General features: G+C 46.4%; 2 protein-coding genes across 16 annotated transcripts in view; both read left to right on the top strand.

Moving 5' to 3' along the window:
- LOC104361308 (tetraspanin-15) overlaps positions 1-7,398 on the top strand; it is a 44,746-nt gene extending 37,348 nt beyond the window's left edge. Inside the window, exon 8 of one of the 2 annotated variants that reach the window (XM_009967461.2) lies at positions 6,883-7,398. In XM_009967461.2, coding sequence (XP_009965763.2) covers positions 6,883-7,116 — 234 coding nt within the window. In that variant the 3' untranslated portion in view covers positions 7,117-7,398. The remainder of the gene's footprint in view (positions 1-6,882) is intronic. The other variant, XM_032985181.2, reaches the window with a different exon arrangement.
- A 66-nt stretch (positions 7,399-7,464) lies between these two features.
- Positions 7,465-19,882, top strand: part of SLC4A5 (solute carrier family 4 member 5) — a 30,554-nt gene continuing 18,136 nt past the window's right edge. For 12 of the 14 annotated variants that reach the window (XR_004406019.2, XR_004406017.2, XR_004406018.2 and 9 more), the window contains exons 1-6: positions 7,465-7,878; positions 9,029-9,116; positions 10,250-10,475; positions 12,322-12,415; positions 12,662-12,853; positions 17,318-17,447. Coding sequence is in view for 11 of the 14 variants with exons in the window: in XM_032985168.2 (XP_032841059.2) it covers positions 12,343-12,415; positions 12,662-12,853; positions 17,318-17,447 (395 nt within the window). In the remaining 3 variants the exon portion in view is untranslated. Of the gene's footprint in view, positions 7,879-9,028; positions 9,117-10,249; positions 10,476-12,321; positions 12,416-12,661; positions 12,854-13,712; positions 13,785-13,972; positions 14,125-17,317; positions 17,448-19,882 lie in introns of those variants that run through there. The other 2 variants (XM_032985176.2, XM_032985175.2) reach the window with 2 other exon arrangements.

Here is a 19,882-nt window from a genome sequence, read left to right as displayed (position 1 = left end):
ACACATCTGTAGTTAAAATAAGCCAAATAACCTTGCGTGTTGCTCTTTCCCCTTTGCCATGCCCAGGAGCTCTTTCAGCAGCTTTTATACTGACATTCGGAAAAGCATCTCCAACTTTTCCATTCCCATGTCTTTGCAGGGGATGTTTTCTGATGGTATTTCACCCTCCTTAGCAAGGTGAAGATGTAGCCACTGTAATAAAGTAGAAAAAAAAATGCATAAAAAAGAACTTCAACCTCTTTGTCTCCATCCTAAAGAAGTAGAAAGTGGCATGAGTCCAATGAAAAAGAAAAAAAATTTCTGAAAGGTCACTGCCAAGGGTTAGTATTTATTGACTTTGAGGCACAGCTGACTCGCAGTAAATTGTTGCTACCTCCATTTCGCTTTGATATCTCATCAGTCTCCAAAGCTCTACATTGGGAGCAGCTGCAGAGTAATAAGGCATAAGTGTAGAGGTATATGATCCCTCACAACAGTATAAATCCAGAAGATCAACTATTTCAGTCCTCAAAAATGCAGCATTAGACTTGCAACGTGCATTTTGCACGTTGACGTCTTCATCTCTTGGTGACGGTAATGTTAAATGTTTCCTTGTGTAAAGGGCTTTGTATTGCCAAAGTTCCTTTTTTCTTTGCAAGATTAATTTGTATTTTGTTTGCTTTTTAATATCTTAGTTGCTCCAGGGGCTGGAAGGCCATATATTCTCCAGTGGCTGATGAATGCGTAATGTAGTAGAAAAGCGGAATAAAAGGGATTTTTTCATCTGCAGCCCATGACCTCTACAAGAACCTGGTCTATAAATATCAATTTATGGAAGGAAAAGCCAATAAAATATAAATGCTTGCTTTTTACTTGATTAGCTCTGGGAAAGCTTGAAATGATTCAACTCTTCTGTTTATCAGAATCCAGCTTTAGAGCCGCCCAAATCGGCAAGGACCTCTGGAGCTGGGCGCACGTCTGCCCAGTGGCTGGAGGTGTTTGCATGGAAAAGGGATTTCCTGCAGATGACCCTCATTGGGCTGATTTTCTCCATGGCCAGAGTTGGTTTTGTTGGGACCATGGTGCAGCGGGATGTGGTTAATCATGCTGTCACCCTGCAAGGGCTCTTGAACATCTTTTTGTTGCTATTTTCCATCCTTAATTTTTGCCCGTGTTAAGCCAAAGCCAAATTAAGCCTTGTGTGTTTGATTGCCCAGAAAAATGCGACTGGAGGAGCTCAGCTCCTTTCAAGTGCTCTGCAAGGGCCCAAAATACAACCTTTCCACCCCAAATCGAGCCACCGATCACAGGCACCCGCACACCCACACACCCCTACGGGAAAACATCTGTGGTTTTCCAGACCTTTTTCTTGTTGTATAATAATGTGAAAATGAGTGTTTGAGCCCTTTCCTTCTTTGCTTCCAAAAATGTTCCTGACTCCAAGCATGCTTCCTTTTGCCAGACGTGGAAGAGATGAGCCATCAATCAACGAGCATTTCCCAGTGAGGAGAATATTGCAATTAGATCTCGGCCGTATCAGCCCCGTTGAGACCTGTTCCTAATGCAAAACTGTTTAGTCCGAAAGAACAAGTGGAGACACTACGAGACAGTGAGCAGAGCTGGGGCTTGGCAAGGTTGGAGCTGAGCACCAAAAAGCCTCGTAAGAAAATTTACGGCGCCTACATGGGAGACAGTAATACATGGCTTATGTCTAGCAGAAGGCTCTGCGCTACACCAGAACCACAGAAGTTGGAGTGTAGCCTCAAATACTTGTATATATTTAACTGCCTCAAGAGCTGGGAGAGAAGGAATAACCATTAGTTGCATTAAAGTATCCATATTAATCTAATTTTAGTCTTGTGATGTTAGGAAATGTGTCATTGGGACCAGTGCTGTCTTGTTTGAAATAGTTTTAAAAAGTCTTCGTTGGCTGCTGTCAGCTCCAAGGAGGAAGAAGGCTTTCAGCTTTGAAGGGGAGAGCAAGCATTGATCACAAGAAGTGCAATATTAGAGTTTACCTGAGATGAATCGTACTGGAGAACCAGGATGCTTCACGGTCACCACAAAAAAGAGTGGAGAACAGGCACTGAAACCACCAGACCACGTATTTCCAATCTATTCTGGATATCTCCTGTAACATAAAGATGTCTCTTCATGCCTTGGAGTAATAGCAGTGGATGAAGTGAGACATTTGCTGTGGCAGGGGCAATAACTATTTAATTTCTGGAACAACGAGATGGGAACAGCAGTAGCATGGTGTCCTTGCTCAGCCAGACAGGCCAACACCCTTAGCCTAATCATAATACAGTTATAATTAGTGTCACTGTTCTGAGTTGGCTAGAAATAATTGCAAGTTGAGGAACAAAATAACAAGGGTTTTAATTTGCTTTTTGAGCTTTTGCTGTTTTGCATAGAGAAAACTCAAGGGTCTTCTACTAGCAGGGACTTGCAGATATCCATGGGAACCTTCTGGGATTAAACGAGAATTTATAATTGAGGCATAAACCAAGAAAATAATCAGACTGCCCTTGCCTGGCTGTGTGTTCCCACATGGTTTTGCTGGGACAGGGAGGTCCCTCTCCCAGGGACTTGCGGGGACAGGAGAAATACAACCGAGGGGTTTGATTAAGCGTTGTGGGAGGATATGAAAAGCTGCAAGTGATGAATGGGTTTTATTTACCATTGCTTGTGTTTCCCAATGCTTGTAAGCATTGTACAGCCCCTGGGAGTCCGAAACAAAATCCCTGAGGATTTGTGCTCTGGAGCCTTTTTTTTTTTTTAACTCTTCTTCTCTCTGATGGACATAAATTTCCTCTAGCTGCTTGGATGAGTTGGATGGGAGAATTTAGGGCTGGCCCTCGCTGGCAGCAGACATCCCACGCACCCTTTTGCTGGTTGAAAAAGACAACTCAGAAGTTCCTTACTATAAATTGGATGGGTTGGGGGCAGACTACAGCAGTGGCTTTCCAGGGGCTTCCCAAAATGTTGCCGACAGATGGAGGTTCACGTCTTCAGCTGCAAAATGCCAGTTTTGGATTGGCTCAAGGCTGCCGAGCTGCTACCGGGAGGAGTTGGAGAGGTGGGGAATGGCAGCAGACATCTGATGCCCCTATTCTGTTTTGCTGTGCATTTGGATATTTAACTTTCTCTTAAAACAAAACAAAACAAAGCAACAGGATATCTCCTTCCTGGTGCAACACTGTATGCTTAGTGACTTAAAATATAATAATCTGGGTATCTGCATGGCCATAGTGATTATCACTGCTTCTAATCGTGACGCTTTGGTTTTGCAAAGTTTTCTTTCTTGATTCGTGCTCAAGGTAGCTGGGGAGCAGAGACGAGGTGGGCAGCATGCCCCAATGGGGAGGAAAACACGTGCCAAGGGAAGGATGCAGGAAGGATATGCCTGTGCAAGCCTCTGCATGCTTCCTCCTGCAGTGTCTGGACGGGAAGCGAGGCAACAATTCTCAAATAAGGTCATCTGCAGGGTGGTTTTCTCCATAGCTGTCACCACAGGGGATCCTTGACTTTGGGTGCCACCAAATTACAAATAGCATTGCCAATGCAAATTGTGATATATATAGTGCAATTGTTATTGCAATATCACTGCAAACATTTTATTTTTATATCTATCTATCTATCTATATATATATATCATATTGTGACTTCCCAGTGGGTCTGCATGCTTTATTCATTCCTTGATATGCAAAGGTCTTTGGATTTATGTTATGCACACAACTGCTCTTGCACACAGTAAGAGCAACTAGTCGATGATCATGTACCTCCATGCAAACCCAGTGCATTTAAATCCCCCAGCAAAAAGCTCAGAAAGTGGCAGACTAGAGACCTCCCGAGGCAGCGGTGGTTTCTGTACTTCGCTGAACGCCAGCCAGAGAGAAGAGGCAATTTTCTAACTTTAAATGACCCGCAAGCAGTAACTCCCAAGCAGTTTCCCCCTCGCTCGGTGGTGATTACCACCATGGGGAGGAGAAGTCAGGGAGAAAAGCAGCTTTTTAATTTTTTTAGACTCATACTTGATACATTTTTGTTAACATGCTCCTCTGCAATAACACCTTCCTTCATATTGCAATGCAATAAAATCAGCACTCACGTTAGAAGTCTCTTTACTTCTGGAAAACATGGTGCCCTTGGTGCTGGGGATATTGAATGCATCTATATTCCTGACAGCTTTTTCTGTTTTCATTAAGCGAAAGAGGATATTTAGAGGCGAGCTGGAATGGAAGTTGGTTCATAACTCAGAGGAGAGTGAAGGCTGTGGGATGCAGACTGCTGATTGAGGACTTGGGGTAATTTTATTCTGTTCAAGAAATCCCCGGTTTAACTGGGGTGCTGCGTCCTGCAGTACCTTGGACGTCACATCGCCGTTGGGAGGAGAGGAGCCAGAGGGATGATGTCCCTGAACCTGGCTGGTTTTGCAGAATTGGGTTCATTTGCATTTAATTTATTGTAAACACAAATCTTTTCTGAATTACTGTTTGGTTTAGGGAGGAAAAAATGACACGCTTGCCTTAGAATTTGTCATTTCAAATGGTTTTGCTTCCTTGGTTCTTTCACTGTATCAGCAGTGGGATTTTAATCCGCCTAGTGATGACATGCTAATAGAAGTAAATAATGCTAAAGCTTGACATACATTTAAATATTATTTTAAAATTTTTAAATCCTTAAAGGCTCTACTCTTGAATATGGATTAGCACAATCTTATTATCTGGATCCATGTGGGAGCGGTTGCTCTGGGCTCGCCAGTTTGTGGAGAGACAGAGCCATCTCCAAGCATCGTCCAACCAGCCTTGGCCTCCTGCACCCCTGCCTGGAGGTTTCTGCAATTTTGGGGGACCAAAGAGCAGACAGATAGGGGATAGGAGAGCAGGACCCCGGCTGGCATTTACATGACAAAGTCTTTGGTTTTATTATTTTTGCTTTGCTGCCAAAAGCAAGCTCCGATTGCACGGCCCAGTTTTGGTCCTGCACACGATCTTGGGGAGCGAATGCACCTCGCACAGTCAGAGTCAGGGTTGAATGCTGTCTCCATATGCAGGCTGAAATAATTTCGTAGAGTATTTGGGGAGGAGTTGCCTGCTGAGAGGGATATATAATACGCAGCGCAGCAGTGAATATTTTGAGGGCAGCGGGGAGCTACACAGATACATACATAAAAGTTACTGGGGCTGTAAGATAACCTGATTTCAGACCATTTGGATAACAAAAGGAGATGCTGAGATGTTTCAAGACTTCAGTTTTTCTTTCAGCATCTGCAGTCATCTTTCCCAGCACAGAACCCTCACGGCACAAATCCAGCATTTCTATAATTCTGCAGTCAGGAAAGCCCTGCTAGCTGTAACCACACAGCAGCCTCCAGCACCTTGTCTGTTCGTTTGGTGATTAATCCTGTTATCAGTAATTAGGTGGAACCTCAGATAAGCAGGATGCTCTTTGAGGATCAGTGGGTGCAATTAGGAAAGTGGGAACGTGGCAAACTCCAACTGAGGACTTCAAGGAAGGACTCTCCACGTTGGGAGAGCAGCTCAGAGGATGTGGTCTTCTGCTTCTTCTGACTTGTTGAAGGGGATCCACCTCCAGGTGAATTTGGGAGGGAAAAATAAATATTGAGCTGTTTCAGGGAGGCTTCAGTGCAAGGCAGAAGCTGCTCGTGCGGGTGGTGGGGTATTTCCCTGTCTCTGAAAGGCAAATTAATAAACCCCAGTGATGTTTGTGTTTGCCTGTTTGCTTTCAGCTCGCTGGGTGACACGTAATCTGATTTGCTTTTTCCCTGTGGAGTTTTCACCTTCGTTTTCTGCAGTCTCCTCTGGACAAACGCTTTTCCCTTTCCACTGTGGGGTAAAATGGTCCCAAATTTAAGATGCGTTACAACCCTTTGCTCTTATCCCCATTTATCTTTCTTTTAATGTTCCCACTTTCCAGACTATTTAATGGATCAGTTAGGAACCAGAGAAATGATTAATAACATTTTTCAGCTCCAGAACCAATGCACTGCAACAGTGCAGGAGATTCCAGCTGATGGATGGTACAGGTGCAACTGGGTTATTTATTGACTCTTCGTTGCAAGGGATGGTTATGCAGAAAAACATGTCAGCTACTAGCCTCAAAATTGAGTGGAAAATCCCCGAGGCTCAAGATGGTCTCGTCCTTCTTTATCCCATCTCATGCATTGAAAATACCTACAAAACTGCAGTGTTTGTGTACCAGTGCTGACTCCAAAGCATCTGAGGGCTCATAGGGAATAAACCTTATTTCTACAGATCAGTAGTCAAGGTGGATAAAGGGTTAGTTGGTACGAAAGATGCAGTTTGTGCTGAAAACGCTCTGATTGCCACCGTGCCCCTCATCACTGTCTGGTCTGCAAATAGCTCCTTGCGAGGGCTTATCGCCTAATGTTCGCAGCCACCAAAGCGTAGCACTGCAAAGGAAACATCAGGTGAAATCAAAGCAATGTGCTTGAAATCTTGCGCTGATGAAAATGGGTTTTCCGCCCCCCCACCCTTCTCCTAAAGATTGCAAGCGTACTTTTTTAATTCCCTGACAGCCAGCAGGGAAATGGGAAATTACCTGTGTGGCACCCTGCTTGCAACAATATATTAATTTTAACAAGAGCCCGGACCTCTGCCTCTCTCTTTGCAATGCTTGTAGTGATGTCCAACTAATCTGCGTCCCCCTGCCAGGTCTGATGTGGAAAGTCGTGAGATGGATGTGGCCATTAATGAGTTTAGCAACGAGCCTGTTGCTTTGGCAGAAGATTTTACTAGATCTTGTCCTCACTTGTCTCACGGCCAGGCTTGGAAATTCAAGTGGCAGCAACCCTTGCAGGACAAGACTTCCAGGAAGGGTTTGCAGCACTCTAGTGGTTTTAATACTCATATTTTGCAGGTGATCGGCCTCGTGATGGCTTGGCTGTATTGGCAAAAGCTCAACGAGATCTACTCCAAGCTGGACGCTGTTGACTTCAAGCTCCTGGAGATGCGGGATTTCAGCTTTGGGGCGGTGGATCTGAGCGGCGCGGGCTGGTGCTGGTGCTTGCCCAAGGAAGGAGGCTACATTCCCATCAATGTGGAGGATGAGGAAGACGAGGAGGAAGGTGCAATCTGCCATAGCAGAGTGTGAGACGGCGGAGGACTGAAAGGCAGCTTGGAGCAAAGCTCTTAGGGAGGCAGCAGATGCTGAATGTGGAAATAATGTGATTTATCTTCTCAGGTCCAGGAGATACTTTGGGGGAAACTGTAAAGTAACACTGGAAGGTTATAAAAAATGCAACGCGCTGTGCAGGCACGTGAGCTCCCTGGGGTCCTTTTACTACCTTGGTGTTTTGAAGCATTTGTATATCTCCTTATTGGGTTTTGAGGGTTTTTTTACGGAATAAATATGATTTCTGTTGTGTTTTGCAAAGTCACTTCCACTCATTGCACACCAGTCATGACGTCGGGGAGGGAAGTGGCACTGCTCTCATTGCACGTTGGCGTATCTCTATAGTTATATTTAGCCTGATCTCCTGGAAAACAGTGGCTTTAGGGTAGATCCTCAGGTGTGCCCATGCCCCAGAAAGACATAGCTAAAGGAAAAAAAAGGAGCAGCTTGCTCTGCAGAGCCTTTCCAAATGGCTTTTTCAAGAATCAGATCCCCAGGGAGGCACAACTTGCACCTCCTGGAGCAAGATGGATGTTTGAACAAGGCTTGCACAAGAGGAAAACACCCATTTCTGAAGGTTTCCAGCTCTTCCCCATGAACTACGGCTTCAGTTTTTATCCCCAGGCAAAGAAAAGGAGAGCTGAGCAATTTTTTAAAAAAAGACAGCTTTACTGGGGCAACATGCTACCCCAGGGGATGGTGGTAACTTCCCTCTGCTGGAGTCCGACCTGTAATAATCAGGTAAGGAATTACCTTTTCTAATATTTCTTTTTAGCACAACTTGGTGATCAAGGCAGCAATTCCCTCCCTCATCACTTGGGATATAAGAATTAAATAGCCAGCGTGTGTTGCATCCGGCCCTTGACCAGTAAGTTGAGCCGTGCTGGGAAACAGGCTCACAGAAAGAAACCTCAAGCAGATGAATTGCAAAAATACGAGTGTGTTTTTATATTAAAAAAAAAAAAAAAAAACAAACCAAAACAAAACAAAACTAACAAACAGTTGAAACCCTCTGCAAAGGTCCCCAGGCTGCTCTGCTGTGGGCTCAGCAATAACCTATTGATGGCAAAGCTTCCCCCAGCAGCCATAAGTCAAATGCAGAGGAGGGAGCGTAGATCAGGGACCTGTTTTCTCTCCAAATATGCCAAAATCCCGCGGGTACCCTGGGGCAGCTCTAGCTGCTGCATCTATCAAGTGAGAGGAATCGTCTCAAAAGCAAAATGCAGAGAAAAAAAAAAAAAAAAAAAAAGAGAAATGTGTCTGCAGCGCCGCTCGGTGAAGGAAACTTTAGGTTTATTAGTGGTGCTTTTTATTAATAAGGGTGTTTTGGAAGCTGGAGGCTGGCTTTATTTATTTGGATGCCCAAGCAGGGAAAGGTGGGTGAGTGCTGGTGTGTGACTGCTGGGCTCTGTCTCCCTCTTCTGACTGTTTCCAGGATTTATTTTTTAACTAAATAAGAAGCAATGCCTGCACAGGCCTGAAAAAACACTTTTGAATCGTTGGTTGGTTGGTTGGTTGGTTGTTTTTTTTTGTCTGCAAATCACATTGAAAATAGAGCTGTGTACTATAAGAGCTGAGCAGTGGGGTCACTGACATTTTTTAAAACAGGATGGCCAAAATTGGGATGGGTTTTTTTGCAAGTGGAGAAGGTAAAACCCGCAGCCCAGGGAAATTGTGTGAGCACGATTATTTAAGGAATAACAGGGTTGCTGCCTTATACAGGCAGCTCTTGGGCTTCAGGGATTTTGCTTTTCCTCCTTTTTCCCTCTCTCTCCAAGAGGTGTTCAGTAAAGCCTGATGAAATACAAGCTGCTAAGTTCAACCTGCCCTATATATTTCTATGTATTTGGAGACAGAAAGTTAATTACTTTTATTTTCTCTTTATTTACAGGGGAAGCAGCCACCGACATCTTTATACCATTTTTCTGGCTGCTCAGAGCCCGTTGATGCTGGACAGCAGCACAGGCAGCACTGAACAGGTTGGAATCAAGCAGATTTTTGTGCTGGATTAATTCTGTTTTTCAGCAGGGGATGAGCAATGGGAGATGGGGAGACGTCAATTCATGCATCAGCTCGGCCACCCGGCTCCCCTTTTCCCACAGACAGCTGGTCTACAAATGCCTGGGAAACAGGAAAGGTAGATTTAAGCAAGAGCTTGAAATCATAAGTGCACCTTGAAAAAGCTTTTCTCCCCACTTACAAGCATGCCTTGTAACTCTAAATAAAGGGGATGCCAATAACATTCCCTAATTCACCCTAAATTTTGCATTTTGAAATTGTTGCTGCCTTGCTCCAGACCTGACCCGGCTACATGTGGAAGAGCAAATCTAATTAAGCAGTAGCTGGGAAGAAAATGGGACCAGGGATAAAGTATCAAACAGGTATTTTTTTGCTTCTACTGAGACTCCGGATTGTGCCATTGAATAATCTCCCCAGAGGCAAGAGAAAAGCCCAGATATTGGATGACCTTAAGTCTGATTTCCAGTCCTCGTTTTTTTAGTTTAATGATGAGACTGGTTGTGACGGAGTGCTGGATGCTGCTTGGATGCAGATTTATTGATACCCCTGTTAAAAGCTAAGCGGAGGCAAGCAAGCCAGGCATTAAATAGAAGCAGAGAGCTCAGGAAGCGAAACAGGCATATTCGTGTGACCGAGAGCTTGGTTTTCATGATATCAAATTTATGGATGCTCAACATGTTAAAAGCAAAATGGGAAATTGCAAAAATGATTTGGTATGCAACCCTCATCAATCCCCCCCCCAACTGTATTTGATGGCCCAGGGGCTGATCCTGTCGTCCCCAAGGGTTCTAGGAGCTTTCTCACTGCTGGTGATACTTCTCTGCACCTTTCTGCAGAATTTCCTTCTATTTCTTAAGATCAGGTGTAGATGATACTGCACAGACCAAAAAAATAAAAGCAGTTTCCCTCCAAAATCAACAGCAATCGAGCCAAAACTGATGCAAAAAAAAACCCCTGGCAACCCCATGAGATGCAGATTATGCAAGTTGGAGATGGACAACTTGAATTCTCCTGCGTCCCGTTGGTCTGCTATCTAGAGACCATCACTGCACAAGACCAGGTCTCTGCTGACTGGAATGTCCATCCTTTCCAGAGGTCTGTTTGCATCCCGTGATGCCTCTCTGCTCCCAAAGTCAATCAGCATCACCCAAAATACATTTTAAGCTGGGAGCTACAGAGCGTTTGGCAGTAGGCGTCAATACGATGGTTGCAAGAGCTGCTTTATCTCAAGTCAGTCTGGGCTCCTGCACCCACCAGTGCCCGTGACTTTACTCTGTGGCCCCATCCTCCAGTTCCTGGGCGTTTTGGGGGAGCTCAAGGTGAGTCAGTTAACGGTAAAGTTTGTTTATGTGGAACTGAGAGCTGGTGGGGGGTTAGTGGGGCTTAATTGGCAAAGGTAGCAGTGCTGCTCCTCTTTTCCTCTCTTTATTTCTAGTGCATTTACAGTTGTGTATTCCAGCAGTTCTAGTCTGTGTTATGCTTGTGATTGTATGCAAGGATTTTGGTGGAAAAAGCTTTATATGTAAAAAAAAAGAGGAAAAAATCCTAAGCTATATGACTTTCATAAATCAGCCATAATCAGTCAGGACCTTTCATTTATCAGTGGAGCTAATGAAGTGTGGGTTTATCAGAAGATGAGTTATTTTTGCTGCCCAAAAGAGCTGTGGTAGAGCTCTCACCAGCCAAACTAGATTGCAAAAAAAAAGTCATATTTCTTCCCAATATAGACCCAGCTGAAGGCTTGTGTATCCCCATCCATCATCTGGGGACCCTGACCTAGTGCTGAAGCTCATGGGGAAAATCTCACAGGGGGTTTGTGACACTTCATCTGTTAGAAGGTACCAGCTCATTTTTAGAGCAAAATTATTTATGCCTGCAGCTGGGTGGGTATTTCACTGTTTCTCCTGCCAGCGCCAGCTTCCTAAAATCCTCAGAATTAGCCCCATAACGTTACTCCTAGGAACCCAAGGCTTGTGACTGATTTTACCTCTTAATATACCCAGGTTTGGGGCATGGTTGTCCATCCAGAGGTGTTTGCCCCTAAAATAAATTGGTTCCTGCACCTGTGCGGAAAATATTGACTTTACGGGGTCCAAAAAAAATCCCAAATCTGTTAAATCAGGAGGTGTCTTCAAATAGCAACTGGGTTAAGGCTGGATCCCATATCAGGCTAAAGCTGGTCTTTGCCTTGTGGGAAAATGGGTCAATAATTTGGCGACACAAGCAGAGCCGACCTGGCCAGCCCTGGACACTTCCAGCTATTTAGGTGCACACCCTGTTTGCTTTATATTTTTAACCTATTTGGCTTGAATTGAGAATTTTCTTCCCTAAAACGGGTGGATAATGATAGGATTATGCCATGGCTGCAAGCATCTGGAACAGGGACTGCGGAGAGGCTGGCTCTCTGACTGCTCTCAAAGTGACTTTGGGAGGTATCGACCAGGCTGCCATGAATAGTAACTGTTCTCCCATCCAAGTCAAGTGTGAAAGGCAATCACTGGAGGTCAGATAATTAGGAGATTAATTAGCATCCATGGCAAAATCCAAAGAAACTCGTATGGGGAATAAAACAGCAGGTTTGAAGGAAGATATCTGGAAGCGGCAGTAAGGTGTAAAATCTGTGCTTAGGAGATGGGGAGAAACGAACTCTGCTTCTCCAAAACACCTTTTATCTGTGCAGATCCCCCCTGAAAATTAACAAGTGCTTTTTCCCAGCAGGCAGCCCCTGTTAACTGAACTTATGTCCATAATTGTACCAGGAAATCTCTGTAATAAGCTCTTACGCTCTACTTGCACCTTCCTTTGAGCAGCAGAAATAAGACTGGACATGTACCCCAGGTGAAATTTATCTGGATTTTCTTAAATATAGGGAGAGCAGAGGTGGAGCACGGGCAGGGCTGGTGCAGACCGAGGCAGGGCCGAGAGCTCACCGTGGCAAGCAAGCCGTGGGCGCTTGCAGGAGGTGCCGGAGGGTCCCCGGTGCATCCGCAGGGAAGGTCCTGGCTTCCCGGTGAATCCTTGGCCCGGCCAGGAAGGACCCTGTGATTTCACCAGGGCCACGTGTGAAGGATTCCCATCGTGGGGAGCACCCAGCGGGCATGCAAAGAGGCTGTTCCCCTGCCCAACACCCTTTAAAATCTCTCCTTTCTCCTCCCTGCGGCTCAGCTCTCTCCGAGTGGCAGGACCATGCTGGAAGATGAGGATGGGATGAGCGAGAGGGGGCTCAGCAGCTCCAGGAGGAGATACGACGATGAGGAAGGTGAGTGAAACCTCGGGGATGCCCCAAAGGGCAGCCGGGTCTTCCCTGCCACCCAATACATCAAATCTCCAGGCACCCAGCTCGGCCCATCCCACGCACGACATGGGAAAATCTCCTGTGGGTGCTTTAACCCCGCTGGGAAGAAGGCAAATATCTCTGTGGCTTTTTTTTTTTTTTTTTCTTTCCAAGTGAGAAACGCCCACCTCTGCTCCCTAAAGTCTTTCCTCCCACCCCTGTCCCCTCTAGATTACCACTCCATCTACATCGGGGTGCCGGTGCCCCAGGGCTACCGGAGGAAACGGCGTCGGCGAAGATCTGTCTCCAGCCGGGACAGGACAAGCGAGAGCGAGCGGCACTACGAGCGCCAGGATCGCTCCGACACCGACGACGGCGGCCACGGCTGCTACGAGAGCGGCAACGACAATGCCAGCAGGACCAGTGAGTCCCTGGGCTTCCTGAAAAATCAGGAGGGCTTTAGGGCTTTTGCAGCATCGTTTAAACCAGGATTAAATCACACACACACACACACACACCCCCGCCCCGTGCACCTAGCCACGTTGCTTGGTCCAGCGTTTGCATTTGGCACTACTTTTCCTGATGCTTCCCAGTTTTATTTTTCCCTGTGGATGTCTCTGAGAGCCAGGCACAGGGTGTGAAGTGGGATTTGAGGCTGCTTAAGTGATGGGTGGGCTAAAAGAGGTTGACTTTGCCCTTGGGAGGTTGCCCTTGGCCTTGCCCATGGGAGGTTGCTGATGGGGAAATCAGGGTACAGCAGTGTCCCAGGGGTGCAGACATCCTCTGGGCATCACACCTTGTTCCCGACAGGCTTTTGCCCAAGGCTTTGACCAGTCTCCTTAAATCTCCTTAACGAAGATTAACATTTTACACAGTAAAGTAGCTGTCGATCTCTTGGTTTTGTTGTTTTTTTTTTTTTTTCCAATCCCCTATAGAAATTTGCATTTGGCTTTATGTTGAGCAGACCACATCAGGGCTCAGCAGAGTGGGCAGGGGCTCAGCTTTGCTTTTCCCTAAGGAAAGAAAAGTTTTCTTTCTTTTTTTTTTTTTTTTTTTCACATGGGAAGAGATTTTTTATTTGCAGCAGGCTTCTCTCACAGCTCCTTTATGCCTTTGGTGGCAGCACGAGCAGGACCACGTCCCCTGCTTTCTGCAGGCAGTAAATGCCACCAGCATGCAACACTGGACTGGTTTAGGGGGGCAAAGTCATCTTGTGGAGGAAAAATACCCCCAAAAGCCTCAACTCTTCAACAGCCTGCTTTCCCTGAGGAAATCTCCCTCATTTGGGTGTTTTTTTCCCAGAAAAAAAAATCTCTGCCCTGAGCTTCGAGGGGGTTTTCCCACCTCCCTCCAGGTGGGAAACAAAAACCCTCCACAAAATAATCCCAAACCTTTGATTTCTGTCCTCCCACCTCTCCCTCCCTCCCCTTTCTTGCTCACTCCATCCCGCTGCCACCCAAAGCTCTCACCTCTCCTACACGCATCCCGTTTGATTTGGTAACTTCCCGTCATGAGAGCCAAAGGGAAAGGAAAGTGCTTTATATTCTCTATAATCTGCTCCTTAAGCCTTGGGAGTTTAACAAGCCTGAGTGGATAAAGGAGGAAGTTTGGGGGTTTGGATTTTTTTTTGTACTGTGCAGCGAAGGTTTGGTTTAGACGGGAAGAAATGGGGGAAAAAATGGAAACAACTCCAGGTAGGTTATTTCCATTGCTCTTTGGCGTCCGTGGCAGGGGGAGCTGGAAGGGAAGAAAGGTTCCTTTTTTTTTTTTTTTGGCTTTGCTTTTCCCTTGTAAAAGCAACTTGCAAGCCTGTGTGGGGTTGGGTTGAGTGCTCGGTCAGGGCACTGGGCTCCAAAGCTCACCCCAAAAATATAAAGGGGGACAAGGACAGGACTGATCAACTTCCACTGCTCCTCAGAAACAGGGAAACAGAAAAGATGATATCTGGAAGGAGAAAAGTCTCCCAGATGTGGGGGTTTCTTGAACAGAAATAGAGCATTTAATCCCATGGGATGTGCACCCCAGTCTCCTCTTTTTTGGGGGGAGGGGACCCTTCTGAGCCATGAAACCCCGGGGAAAGGCTGTCGTATATTCAGAAGGACCACAACAGTGGATGGTTAATGTGCCGGAGCCTTAAATAAAGCTTAGTCCTGCTGCCCAGCCAGATTGTAAACCCTCGGTGACACCGCATTCCCTGTCCCCCATTTTATCACCTTTTGTATTGTACCCAAAGCCAGAGCGGGATTTTTGGTTTGGAAAAGCATCACTAGGTGAGGTTTTACTGCTGGATGAAAATCGGGGTGTGAAGAGCTCTGTGCACCTCAAATTAAAGGAGGTATAAATCAGTGCAAGGGGTCTGTCCTGTCCAATTACCCACAGAAATGTAGGTTCTTGTGTACGTAAAATTATCCTATATTATCACCAGCATTAATGCTGAGCTAATTCTGCAGCTGTGGGCCTGATTCGGATCCACTGTGCCTTAAATCACAGAGGAGGTTTGATGGGTGTAATGCAGGAATTGCAGCTGTGAGTATTTTCCCATCATAAAAGCTGGTGCAGGGAGGTATGGATCTGCTCTGGGCACCCGTTGAACCATGTCTTGCAAGAAATAGGTGCTGCTTTTGGGGTAGCTTTGTGGGTTTTGGCCAGTGTTTTTGCAGCAGTTTTACTCTTGTGTTCCCCAGTGGTGCCAAGCAAATAGCTGCTGCTTCCCAGGATTAATTTAGGCATTGGATCAAATTTCCAGCAGATAGGAAAAAAAAAAAAACAACACAGAATGCTGGGTTGTAACCAGATGCCAGGCTGGGTGCTTTCCCAGGCATGAAAAGGTCCTCAAAGTGAATAAACCCCATGAATTTTTGCCGTGGTGTTGTTGGTTTAGCAACTGGCTCTTTGCTCGGGTCAGGGAGCTGTGGGGAGCAGAGCCGGCTGCTGCTGGGAAGCACACGTTAGGTGTTGAGAGATGGATTTATTCCTTAAACTGGGGGAGGATGGCAAAAAAAGCTTAAAAAGAACCAAAAAAAAAAAAAAAATTCTTTATGTGCAAGCTTTCTGTTATCTTTTGTGGTTTCCCGTGGTTAAAGTGTGTCACAGCCCTGAGACTCCAAAATGAGTTGCTGGGGGGACCCTCTGGCAGTCGAAGCAGGAGGGGCCCGTTCTTAAGCACCTGAGGGGGGAATCTGGGCAAAGGTGGGAGCAGAAACCACCAAGTTGAGGATTTGCAAAGCTCTAACCCCTCCGCCCCCCTCCTGCAAAATTGCAAATCCCCCTTTTTTTACAAATGCATCCAGAGATCGCACCCGAGATGAATATTTCCAGCAAACTCCCTTTTTTTGTGGTCTGTCTCACTGCATTTGCAGTGAATTTGGGGTTTTGCAGGAAATTTAAGGTTTGGGCTGCAGAGCAAAGCAGATGGTGTGAGGCCAGGGAAGGGTTGCTGATATCTCACCAATTTCATCCCCTTTTACGTGAGCAGCACTAGGCTTAAAGAGCCTGAAGCCCTTCAGGCATGTAGCTCAACTCTAAAATTAACAGGAATATTAATAATCATAATAATGAAGCTTATGGAAGTGGAAGGAGGACTTGACAACAGGGTTTTAAGACCTGGTGGTGGGGCTTAAAGTGCTTAAGCGGTTAAGCAGGCTCAGCCCAGAGTGCAAGGGACATCCTATTCATTCACGGCCACCGCAACTTGGGTTTCATCTCCTTTGGTGGGAGGACAGGACAATATTCCCATTTTTTCCTCTGCTTAATCACAGCAATTTAATTACCTGCTTTTTGGGGGTACCCTATTACCTGACTTTCTTTATTCCCAGGTTTGAGAACAGAAGGATTCTGCTAACATTTTCCAAGCTGGATTAAATTTTGCTGTGTTAAGAGAGGGCGAAGACCCATGATTTTATTAAAAATGCACTGTTTTCACAGAACCTGGCATAGGGCTGATTTTAACCACTTGTTTGAATAACGGGGCAACTGGGGAGCAGTCCCATCTGTGCCACATTCTGGTTCATACCCAAGTTTTTGATTCCTCCCTGCAACCAAAATGATGAGGCTTTGCTAGCAAAGCACACGAAGATGGAGAGGGTTAAAAGAAAACCCAACCTGTTTTTTGGGGGGGGAGGAGAGGGCAGGTCCGTCACCCTCCCGTGGCTGCGGGGAATTTGCCGAAGATGAAAAGCCCTTTTCCCCTCAGTCAGGAGGTTTGCAGGCAGGTGATGTGTCGCTGCTTCCCTTCCTGAAATACACTGCGGGGAGCAGGAGACAGTAAGTGCCCTTCCCAGCCCGGCTGATTATTTGCAATAAGAAGCTGGATTTTTTCCTGCAAAAATGGTGGATTTGTATTGTTCCCCTCAAATGATACACGTTCCCCTTGGGGATCCAGTGGGAAAACGTGTGCCGAGCAGTCATGCATCCCGATGCGCAGGAGACCATGAGGACTTGGTTGCTGATGGCAGATGGCTTTAACCTGGCAAAACCAGGCTCTGTGGTGGGGAAAAATGTGGGATACCCCACAGAAACGGGGCACATAATGCTCCTAGAAGGGAAATTTGACAATATTGTATATAGGGGTGGCCACATTCCATAATTCCCAGCCCAGACATATATATTCCCTTCCTGGCTGCTACACAGTCTCTACTCATCCTTTCCACCAGCATCCTATATCTCTTTGCACAGGGATTTTGTGACAGGATTACGTGGAGTTTCCCCACTCCTCAATGTCTCTCACCTTTAACATTTTCCTCAAAACCTCCTTTTTTTTTTACCCCAGGATCTTAAATAGCCCTACAGACCCCTTTTTTACCTCCCCTGGGGCTTTCCATATGCGAATGGTACGGGATCATCTTGTCTCCAGCTGTTGGTAAACCTCTTTTTTTCGCCCCCTGGCAGTGTCACCGGCTGCTGAACGCCTCCGCTACATCCTGGGGGAAGATGATGAGCCCCCCAACCCCACGCTCTTCACGGAGATGGACACGCTGCAACACGACGGCGAGGAGATGGAGTGGAAAGAGTCGGCCAGGTGAGGGGGATGGAGATGCTTTGGGTTGAAAATGTGTGGGGTAAAGATCCCCCGCTAAATATCCCTGTGTGGAAATGGGGTCGGAGAATGAACATCATTTTTAATGAGGTTAAAAAAGCCATGCCCAAATTAGGGAAATGCAAAAAAACCCGGCGTTTTGGCGGGCTTTACATGGCAGCTGCAACCTGCCAAGGAGGACGAAAGGAGGAAGATTTCTCATCTTTCTCATTATCTACCTGGGTTGAAGCAACCCCAGAGCTGGGGCTTTTCCCGTTTCCTGTTGCAGCATGAGAGAAAAATCCAGCAGAAAGGGCTGGGGGTGTGAAAAAAATGGGGTAACATGCTGGGAAATTGTAGAATTAGAGCAGAGACCTGGGAAATAGAAATAGGGGACGTAAAGAACATTTTCCCAGGTCTTTTTTTCCCCACACACTTTTTCTGACCAGGCCAATAGTTAAACTTCTGCCCCTCAAGCATTAATAATAAAAACCAACCCACTACATCTTTAATAAAAGTATTAGAGGAGTTGCAAGTGCCACTTGCTTTGTTGAATTAGGAGCTTATCCAAGGGAAAAATCTCAAATCCAAGTGGGATTTTCTCTTCCTAGCCTCCACTGTGTAAGAGTTAGTAGGGTTGGGGGAGTTTGGGGAAGCTTTAGGAAGGGAGTCAGGGATTCTGATGGTATCCCAAGCCCTTTCCTTTCTGTAGCACATGTGAGATTTCTGAGTCCGGGTGTGGAGGTTTGCCCAAGGGATGGGGAGAGAGCAGGATCAGACCCTGTGGGTGCTTGTCCTATCTCTTAGGCCTGGTTATTTGCATCACCAAAAATCTGGAAAGATCTTAAGCATCCTCCAGGTTGCCAACCCTGCTCAAAATGCAGTAGTTCAGGGATGCTGTTGCTAAAACCCTTTATATTTTCCCCTCCAATTTTGCATAGGTCTGTATCTGCTCATCCCTCCCCACTCTCCAAAAAGCTCCGGAGGCAAAAAATCAGCGCTTGCATTGGGATTTTCATCAGGGAGGGTTTGAGATGGAGGTTTCCAAATTCCCCCTGTCAGGATGGAGGTTTCTCAAGTCGTGGATTTCCGCTCTCCAGCAAGGAGGGGTTCAGCCTCTTTAGCTGCAGGAGGGCAGCTCCTTGGTGGGAGCAGTGCTACCTGCGGCTAAATCCGCAATAAATGGAAATAAGTGGAAATAAAGAAGCTGAGTGCAGAAGAGAGATGGGGTTTGGCTGTAGCCTTGGCAAAAGCATGATGGGATGCTGGTCCCAGGGCAAAGGCGCCGCTGGAATCGTGCCTCGAGTCCCGCACACCGACCCAAGCTGCCACCCTGCGTGCACACTAATAACCCACTTTCGGCAGGAAAATGGGGCAAAAAAGAAACGAAAAGTGACCTAATCGGCTTTGGGCGAGCACCGACGGGACTTAGTGGGTGCTGCGGCGGGAAGCTTGAATGTCCTCCCAATAAAAGCAGCGGTGTTTGAAGGGCTAGAGGAAGGGTTTCTGCAAAGAAATCAGGGTGAGGAGCTTTGGAGTGATGGGCGCTAGGGCCAAATTTTGGGTTTTTTTGAATGTGCTGTGATTTTATCCCCAGCACAGACCATTCCTGGCACTCCCAGATAATATTTGGAGGGTTTTTTTGATAGGGACATCCAGCATTTTCACTTTGCTGCAGCATTTTAATGCACCCCCCTGCAGCTGATACAATCCTGAGCTCTCCCCACTATTCCCCTGCAGTGTTCATGAGCCATCAGCTACTCCCAAAAACCCTTCTCCTCCTTCACCCTTTCTGTCTGTGCCCTCTGCGGCGGCAGGAGCCCAAATCCCAGTTGTACCAGTTAAAAGTTGTAAGGTTAAGCCCTGCAAAGGCTAATCCACAGAGCCTGAAAACCTCCTGTAAAGGAAAAGCAGCTTTCTTCCCCAAATCAACGTCTTGCCGAGAGCTGCCTGCCCTCCACAGAGCCTAAGCCCTGTTCCTGGGGAGCTGGAGAAATCAGTCACCATTCCCAAATCTGCTCTGAAGTCTTTGATTTGTAAAATTAAGGGAGAGAAGTGGAAGGACTGATTTCCAAGGGCTTGCAAACCCTCTCGTCTCTTACTGTGGGAATGAAGCATCCAGGTTGAAGTCTGAGCATTGCTAAGGAAATAAAAAGACATTTGCAGTGCCCTGGGTTTTTGCTTTCCTGCGTGCATGGCTGGTCCATGGAGATGCAGAGCCTGGCTAAGGCCAGGTCAGCTCCATGGGAAAACCTCCCAGATCTTGCAGGAGCAATTTGTGGTGAAAGATCTGCTGAGATCAGTGGTAGAGCCAAGAGAGGTTTTGCTCCACTCTGCAGTGGTACAAGCAGCACTTTGTCTAATGATGTTACTTGATTTCTCCATTCCCATCCTGAATAACAAGCAAAAACTTTGCAGGATGAATTAATTCAGGCTTG

This window comes from Tyto alba, unplaced genomic scaffold (assembly GCF_018691265.1).
Source record: "Tyto alba isolate M040663 unplaced genomic scaffold, T.alba_DEE_v4.0 Super-Scaffold_34, whole genome shotgun sequence".
Classification (NCBI taxonomy): Eukaryota; Metazoa; Chordata; class Aves; order Strigiformes; family Tytonidae; genus Tyto; species Tyto alba.
Note: the sequence above shows the minus strand (reverse complement) of the source record. Positions and strands in the feature narration are given on the sequence as shown.